This window comes from Enoplosus armatus, chromosome 14 (genome assembly GCF_043641665.1).
Source record: "Enoplosus armatus isolate fEnoArm2 chromosome 14, fEnoArm2.hap1, whole genome shotgun sequence".
NCBI classification, from domain to species: Eukaryota; Metazoa; Chordata; class Actinopteri; order Centrarchiformes; family Enoplosidae; genus Enoplosus; species Enoplosus armatus.
The window spans coordinates 11106871-11115804 of record NC_092193.1 but is presented as its reverse complement, the minus strand read 5'-3'; the positions used below and the strand labels follow the sequence as shown (position 1 = coordinate 11115804).

The 8934-nt window shown below is 46.2% G+C and overlaps 1 protein-coding gene across 1 annotated transcript in view; it reads left to right on the top strand.

Annotated features, from left to right (window-relative positions):
* Window positions 1-8934, top strand: part of phlpp1 (PH domain and leucine rich repeat protein phosphatase 1) — a 43962-nt gene continuing 35028 nt past the window's right edge. The window contains exon 1 of the mRNA XM_070918410.1: window positions 1-1633. Coding sequence (XP_070774511.1) covers window positions 1-1633 — 1633 coding nt within the window. The remainder of the gene's footprint in view (window positions 1634-8934) is intronic.

Here is an 8934-nt window from a genome sequence, read left to right as displayed (position 1 = left end):
ATGGAAAGTGTGCAGGCTGTCGCTGAGGATGGCGCGTCGGATGGAGGCGCGACCAAGTTAATGAAGAAGCCCAGCGGACTGTCTGTCGCCCCGGGGACTCCAGCGGATGATGGCGGTGGACGTTTGGCACCCTCCCGCGTAGAGGCAAAGAACGGGAATAGCCTCTCTCATTCCGCCTCCACGGTGGGATCTAGTGCGTCAAACCGAACTGTGGCGTCTAATGGCCGGGGCTCATCCAGCAACTCCAGCTCTCTCCTGTTGAGACGGAGGCGCTTGAAGAGGAACCTCTCCGCCGCAGCTGCAGCCACCGCCACCTCAGCTGTCACCGCCGCCTGCGGCGCCAAGATGAACTCGGCCCTGTCCTCTGCGTCTTTACACACTCGGAGTCTGGATCGGAAGACTCTGCTGAAGCACCGACAGAACATGCAGCTGCAGTCCGCAGATCGCGAGTGGGTGAGAGCAGATCTCCACCGGGGCTCCATACATGTCCACGACAGACTGACGCCCTCATATCCCAGACCGGTCCTTTGCACTATGGACACCACAGCCGGCGAGGTGGCGCTCCGTCTGAGTAAACTCTGCAGTAAGTCGAGCTCCGTTATGCGCATTTTTTGTAAAGATAACCCCAAGACTGACCAAAATGGCAACTGCAATGTGAAGTATGAATATAATGATAACCCATGCAAGGTGAATGAAGACTCAAGTATAAAATGCAACCACCTGACGCCCCTGGACTCCACAGAGTTAAGGGGCCATCCAAGTGACAGGTTGAGACTGCTGCTCATGGAGAATGCAGATGAGAGGCAAAAGCAACAGGACGTTGATGGGAAACTTTTCACCCCAGAATCAGAGTCACAGGACCACATAGCCTGTTCACTGTCAGATTTAAACTCTAACTCTAACATGGATACCCCCAATGATGATGACTCGGAGCACAGGAACGGTGTGGACAGCTATGGATTAAATTCTGGCTCGGATGTGGAGAGCAGTGCGTTTGATGACCTGAGCTCCGGGGCCCGGCTCAGCGAGCACAGGGACTCCCTCAGTGATGACATGGTCCTGGGCACGGAGGCGTCCATCCTCAGCCCCTCGTTTGACAGTGCCACAGAGGGCCACGACATGTATGGCAGCTCCTCGGACGAACTGGAGCTCGACTGTCCTGCGTCGAACACAAGCATGGACCCCATCTCCCAACATCACACCAATGGAATCAGCGCTGTCACTGCCAACTACAAGCAGTGCAACAATGGACATTTAAACAACATGACAAACAATATGGGGCCAGATAGCAGACTCAAACCACACAGTCTGGGCATTCTGCCACCCAGCAGTAGTGCCGGCTCATTGTCAAGAGCCTGCTCTACAGGTAATACACCTGACATCCAAGATCCGGACTGTGGCCAAAGTGCTGTAAAATCAGGGCTGACAGCAGATCACAATGGAGATTCCTGTGATTCCAGCCCCACGCTGTATGTTCAGCTGCATGGTGAAGCTGTCAGGCGGCTTAGCCCAGATGAGAGGCCTCTGCAGATCCAGAATGACTTTCTCTTTAAGCTTGGATTTAAGGACCCGTGGAGAGTTCAAGAGGAAGGGCTCAACACAGAAATTGGCTCCTTGTTACGTTTCTATGCAGGTAAGTTAACTTATGCATTCAGATATAATCACATTCTCTCATCATCAGGTTTCTGGGACCTGTTGAGGCCTTCCCTTTGGCACCCTCCTTAGTTTGGACAGCAGATCCTAACTGTTGCAGTAACAGGTTGTCAACCTGTAACACAAAATGAGGAAGGTGCATTCATGCAGGTGTACATAATGACATTGAGAGCAAAGCAACAATTGATTTCCTTTTTTGCTGAGACACAGTATCATTTTCCTGGGGGAGGGGGTTAGTGCATGTTTCTCAATTTGAACGCTGACCAAGCTCTGGGTGCACTCAGTCAGTAGCATGAGCTCAGAGTCTAACGTTTCAAATTCTTGCAGGACTGAAAACAACAGGACCACATGCTCCTGATATTATTGTCACACATCATTTGTGAATGTTGTCAGGCAAAGTGAGTGCAGCACAAGACCTCTGCTGATAACTGCGGCAGCAGTTTAGAGGGTATTATTAAAAGTCTAGCCTGAACGTGCTTCCCAGTGGTGGTTTACCATGTCTAGGTTTAACAGTGGGATGGCATGAATGGGTCAGAGTGAGGTCATGGTCCAAAGGCTGCTGGTTTGCCAGATCTACCTTGCCTCAGGGACTTCCTTTTTAAATGTTCAGGTCTGTTTTGTTTTTTTTTGTATGTTTTTGTTTCTTCCATCCTGGACTGTCTTTTTTGGACCGTAGCAGCACACTGTGCTCCCATGGACACGCATGACATCGCCACAAAGCCATCACCACAACTTATGGTGCTCAGACATGGGGCCCTTTCCGGCTTTTGCCCCATTATCATCCTAATGAAAAGGCTGAATGCCTTTGTGGTTGGATGGAGAGTAGGGGTGGGAGCGGTATGGCTGGGAGGACCATAAACCCTCTCTGTGGACCCAGTGAATTCTGGTCATTGAGATGCTGCACAGGGCCTGTCCTATTGGCATCCAGCGCTGCTACTGTCACACTAACTAACTGCCTGCCAAGCTGGGTTAACGTGCTCCCCCAAAGCTCAGGAAGCCCTTTTCTTCACCACGCCACTGCCTCCACCACTGCTGCTAATGCTGTCGCCACTGAGGGAAGCGAAATGAGGGGGGTGAAACTGAGTGTCTGTTGAGGACAGTTGAGGAGAAACTGTTTGTTGGGTCTGAAGTATGGACAAGAGAGGCACTAACACTCTCTAGCTTCCTGTCCCGAGAGGCTGTTGAACTAGAGGTCACTCAATACGAAGCTGAAAATGGCCACATGTGCTCACGTTCACAGTCACATGCGCTTCATGACCTATTGTGTGCTTGAGTTCTGGCTTGCTTGAGGTAGAATGATTTCATTTAGATAGCATCATATGGCAGGCTGTATGAGCATGCAGACTGGGGCTCATGTGGATGGATGTGCATTTAGGAGAAAAAAACAAATGAATCCTACACGAGCCTGTGCAGTCTGCTGAGCTAAACCATCAGCAGCAGCAGTCGCTAAAGGCAGGCAAAAGTAGCCCTGATGCCTCTCTGAGGGCAACGCCTCCACATCCCATGTGAGACAGCTTAACTGTGGTCACCTGAGCGCCCCCCCCCCCCATCCCGACAGCCAATAATACCACTCAACACCCAGGATGCTGTCTGAACAAAAGGCCTAATTCTCATTCAGCCACATAGAGAAGGACACTGAAGAGCCCTTATACACACAGACAGATGCATTCACTGTAAAAAGAAAGCAGCGCTGATGCTCTTGTGACATGTCTGGCCTGCTCTCTTCCTCCGTTTCCTTACGCGATGGAGGGATGTGAGGAATGTACGCTGGCTCGTCTAGAATGTCAGGCACGTCTGCTGAGGAGGAAGTGCAGCGAGGGGGTTGTGTTTGCGGGGGGCTGTACGAGGGGATACCGTGCTGACACATGTTGAGCTGACTTTGAATGGTTGCCCTGCCCAGATAGTAGAGATAGGCCCGTCTCAGCTGACTTGCTGGCTGACTCTCAGGCGCAGCTGCCACAACTGTAGACCTCAGTCACACTAAGGGCCTTTTTGTCCGCATGCCTGTGCATGCAGAGCGTCCTTTGATACAGGAAGTCCAGTATCTAAACCCTGTTTTATAGTTCAGTTGCTCAATAAGAGCACTGTGTACTTTTGATGCTAGATATAACCTAGATATTAAGTATTTGAGCAGCCAGTAAATTGCACTGCATCTTTTAATAAGAGCGGCAGATGAGGCACTCGGCACTCAGCGTGATTAGCGAAGCAGGAGAATGATGGGAAGAGGATGTTAAGTCGAGGAGTTGCCATGGTGCATCTTTCCAGATCCTTTCGACAATGCAGAGGCCAGTTTGACTTTGAAGGGTTCAGGTCATGCTTTGACTGCACAGACTCTGCAGTGGCCAGATGAGAGAACTCACTTTGCCCCGCTAGACACACAAACACACACACACACATACACATACACATGTACAGAAGGCTGCCTAGATCAAAGGGCCGCTGTCCTCTTTGGCAGGCTGACGAGTGATCCTTTCAGAGCTGCCCACACAGGAGCCTCTTGTAATGCCGAGCCAGCTTTATTAGAGTTTGAGTACAAGGGAAAAGAGTAAAAAAACAAAAACAAACACAGACTCATATAATCAATACATGCACATTCTGTTGCTGAGAGGCCCAAAATGCCATAGCTCTATATAAAAGTACACTTCCGAGAGAGAGAGAGAGAGAGAGAGAGAGAGTTGGGTTTAACTGATTTTTCTAACTGAATGCTTGAGTCTTGGCCATGATTTAATAGCCCATTCAGGTAAAAGTATAGGGTTCAGGTCAGTGTTGCTTGGTAATAGGGATTCTGCTGAGGACAGGAGATCCTCAGCCCAGCAAGTAATGAAGCTGCCCCCTGCTTGGATGGCTCTTGTCCATTACCCAGAGGTAGTATTGTGTGTGTGTGTGTGTGTGTGTGTGTGTGTGTAGACTTGCAAGAGAAGGAAATGGCATACTGAACCCTAACACACACTGGCACAGGGTTTCCCTAGAGGCAGAGGACCCGGAGTTCTTAACCAAACCAAAGCAGCACATTCAATTATTTAGATTCATTAGCCTACTCAGCTTTGCAAACACTTCCATCCACGCTCTTCAGCATACCCACTGCGTTTTGTGAGCTTTCTACTTACCCTATTGAAGTTGAAATGTTTGCTTTTTAAAAGCAGTTTCTTGTAAATCTAAAGTGGTGTTAAGATTTGGCCTGCTTTTATGAGCGAAATTAACGACCACTGGCATATACTGGCCCAGAAACTATCAAGGTATTAATTCATTTCAGCTCCACGCAGGTTTATAGCTCAGGTTTGATAACAATTTCAACATGCTGCACCCAATTTTCAGGTAATTCCCATGTTGTTTTTCAGTATCTGCCAGCAAGGTGAACTTGGCAGGAAGAATTGTTCATGCAGAACTAATAAAAGCGGAGATATCTAATTGAATGCTGCAGATAATGGCTCTGCTTTTACACAACAAAAGTGTCAAAGTATACCTGCGTACGATGTTTTATAGCTTTGTACATTTATGGTAAAAACATCTCACAGATGTGATCATGATTAGCAATGGGAATTTTATTTCCCAGTTTCTCAAAAGAGCATCGTATAGTACATCTCTTTTATTGCATGTTTTTAATAAAACATTTTCTCTGCAATAATTCTCAAAACAAATTTTGATTTCATGCTCATTGCCTCGCTGTTATTGAGGTTCTTATTTACAAAATTCAAATAATAACGTACTATTTTATTGCTTTGGGGCCTAGCTACAACTCTATGGCTAACATTGATGCACAGATTCTGGATCTTGGTCATCACCTGGTTTAACTCTACAGCGTCTTAAAATGGCAGATTGTCACCTCTTTAAGAACCAAAACAGTGTGTTCATATAAAGACTTGGAAGAAAATATTCTTTTAATGTGTACTTAGTGTATTTATACTTACTTTTTCACTTCTTGCTTACTTGTTTTTCTATTATTTACTCATAAGAGCTGCCTGCTTGACGAAGTAAATTTTTGGTCTTATTTCGCAGACGTGCTTGATAGATGACTATCGGTGGAATTAAAGATAAAATAAATACAATATCACTATTGTCAAATGACATCAACCGCAATATACATGTTTTTGATACATTTGTGGCTTTCAATTATGACTATCTTACTCAAATAAAAGTTTTAATCAGTATTGGAAGCAATGAAACAAAAGCACTCAACTTATAACCATCTCAACAGAGGCATGAATAATGGAAGCAGCTGATACGATGTCTATATTCCATGTAGACACAAGATGTTAACATTTTAAGAAGACAGCGATAGTTCAATTACTCTAAAAGCTTAGAGGAATCTCAATTCGGGACTGTATCTTTCCACTCTAACCTCGGGCCCTCTCCGAGGAGGCGGCGGCTGGTGACGTGATGACTTAAAGGACTCTGCAGGGTTTAAAGGCTTAATGAAGCTCCCAGCTTTCTCCAGCAGGCTGTGGCAGCTATTAAGGAGAGAACCGCTCACTCTGTCTTGTCTGTGCCACGTCGCTCGCTTCGTACAGTCAGCGTGCCAGATTGCTCCCCCGCTCACACTTGCAACTCTATGAAAACATTTTCGAAGGCAGAAGGAGAACAGTCTGCGCAGATTTTGTCATTGTTTTGTGTTTGTGATCGGTCACTGGTTATCCTGATATCAAAATGAAAAGCCCGCGCTGTGGTTTCATTTGAATGAATTTTACAATTCAAATGATGCTTTACCGGCCACCAGGGATTTATGAATTGCCACATTCAAGTGTCAGTTTCACTTAAATGTATAAAACATGGCTTAGTTTACCAATACAGCATCTCCATGTATGAAAACACTCCTGGGACGACTTCACAGACGTGAGGCACTAGGCTGCCTCATCTTTTCTCACATCCATGTCCTGGCCTGACAGCTAATGGTCTTTCTAAATGGCCTATTGCTGAGTCATTATGTAATTGTGTAATCAGATTTCACACGTTCCAGAGCTCAAATCCAATACGCATGTGTCGGTGTGCACTAAGGTTTTTAGCGCTCACTTGTGTATGTGCACTCCCAAGATGAAAGCGTGCAATCAAGGAATAGATTTATGTATTTCATGTCTCTTCACGTGCGAGCCACACGTGTGGAAGTGGTCTTAAATGAAATGTGGCCATACAGCCTCAGTGTGGAGCTTGGTGTGTGTATCTCTGAGGATTCACACGTGTGTGTGTGTGTCTACTGAGGCAGACACTGAGAGGATGGTGGTGTCAGCTTGTAGCAGTTAAAGCCAGGGGAACTGTTTTCTGTCTAATATAGATTGCCTTCTTGGCTGACATCCTCCCACCCTCCTCTCCTCTCGCGCCGAATCTTCCTCCCTCTCTCAATTTCTCTCATGATCGATCCCCCTCCCTCTCCTCTCGCTATCTTTCCTCGCATCTCCTCCTCCCTCACACCATCTGACAGTTTCCATTTATCTTCCCATATCTCTTTATCTCTCCCTAGCTTATTGCATTTCACTCCAAGAATTACTGGCCACCCTCATAATTGTCTTTAAAAAATATTAATAAAAGGCAAAAACTAACAGCTCAGGTAAGTATTTCTACAAGTGTAGCACACTCTCTCTCACTGTCCTCTCTCTGTGTGAGTGTATAGTTGTGTTTAGCCCTGTGGAAATAAGTAAAAAAAGAAACAGAGGGGTATGCAATTGAAATTCTCATTGCTTTGTGATAAGCAGCTAAATCTAGGCTGAACAATGTCATGCTGATATGTCACTCCTGTCCGCCTGCCGGCACATTCTGAGATAGGGAATTGGGGAAGGGGGTAGGGAAGGGCAGCGACTTTTCCTGCCTTATGGGAGCAGCCCGGCCTCTCGGCTGTCTGTCAAACTGCCCTTGCCGAATGCTCCCCAGATACCTCGGAGGGTTCGAGTAGGTGGTGTTCACGAGCGAAGGCAGTGAAAAGGTTGCTCCCTTGAGCGGGGTCATGGAGTAGGCTGACTGTCCCCGAGCGAAGCACCAGTTCCTGCCCTGACCGCATGCATGAGGGGGGGATTAGAGGCAGGCCAGCAGGGGCTCGCTCTCCTCAGCTTTGATCAGCAGCAGCACAGCCTAATACCAGGCAACATCTGCAACTCTCAGCATTAAAGAGGCCCAAAAATTCCGATTAGGGAACACGGCCTGCTTGCCTGCTAGTGTACGGGACAGAACTGTGTCAATTCCTGGATGGGAGGTTTTTAAATACCACCGCTCCAGTGGTGCTTACGCTGATTTGTTTTACAAAGCCGGGGTCTCTGGAGAGATAATTTCGCATTGTGTTTGAAATTCCAATTTCTTAGTATTTCATTTTCTTTAATGCACATTTAGTAATTACAAAAGGATAGGTTAGGTTTCGGGGCAGCCATTTTATTGGAAATTTAGATTTTACAGGGGCACCTAAGTAGATGGAGCATTCGGTTGAATAGAATTAAGAGCGTTACCAAACTGTCCCCGAATCTTAGTTTGTGTCATCTGGACACAGCTAGATAAGGTGTGTTTGGATGGTGTGTATGGACTCAAATAGAAAGGGGCAGTGTTGTTGATATGAAATGACCTAGTTTAAAGTTAATCTCTCTCAAAAAATGCTGAATTTGCTGAGTGATACTTCCTCATAGGCAAGTGTGTCTTTTAAGGGTGAGGCTGTGAAAGCTTTGCACAGTTATATGCTACACAACACCATAGTTACTGCACAGGTACCACAGCACATCACTCTTGTAGATGCTGCAATTTCAACTCGACTCCCTTTTCAGCATTATCTTACTCTGAGTCACCAGTTTAACAGGTACACTTGTACACTTGTTCTAATGCAGTACAGTAGACATAAATCTTATCTTTGTGTAACAAGTTTTTGAGTCTGTTTTTGACAGTATTGGAAGAAGTATTCAGATGATATACTTTATATATGCCTGTAACTTTATTGTTTTGATTCACTCTCACTGCTCTAATAGCTTTGTTTTCAGCTGTATTCTGCAAATGTGCTCTAATAACCGCCTGTGCGCTACCTGGCCAGCACCTAACAGTAGACAAAATTAGCGACTCTACTGAACATAGTGGAACAGCAGCTAAAGAGGCTGATATTTCCCTCTGGAGTTGGTGGTGAGCAAAACAGAGCTAAAATGAGAGTGAATGTAGGACACACATTCATCTCCAAATGAAGGCTAATGTCGCTCCGTATCTACTGGATGTGTAAATAGAAAACTGTTTGCTAACAAGTTAGCCATGTCAAGAACGGCCCCGCTCAGAAAGTTATTTTATTATAAATAGATGACTACTGCAGATGTGTTAATGTGTATGCAG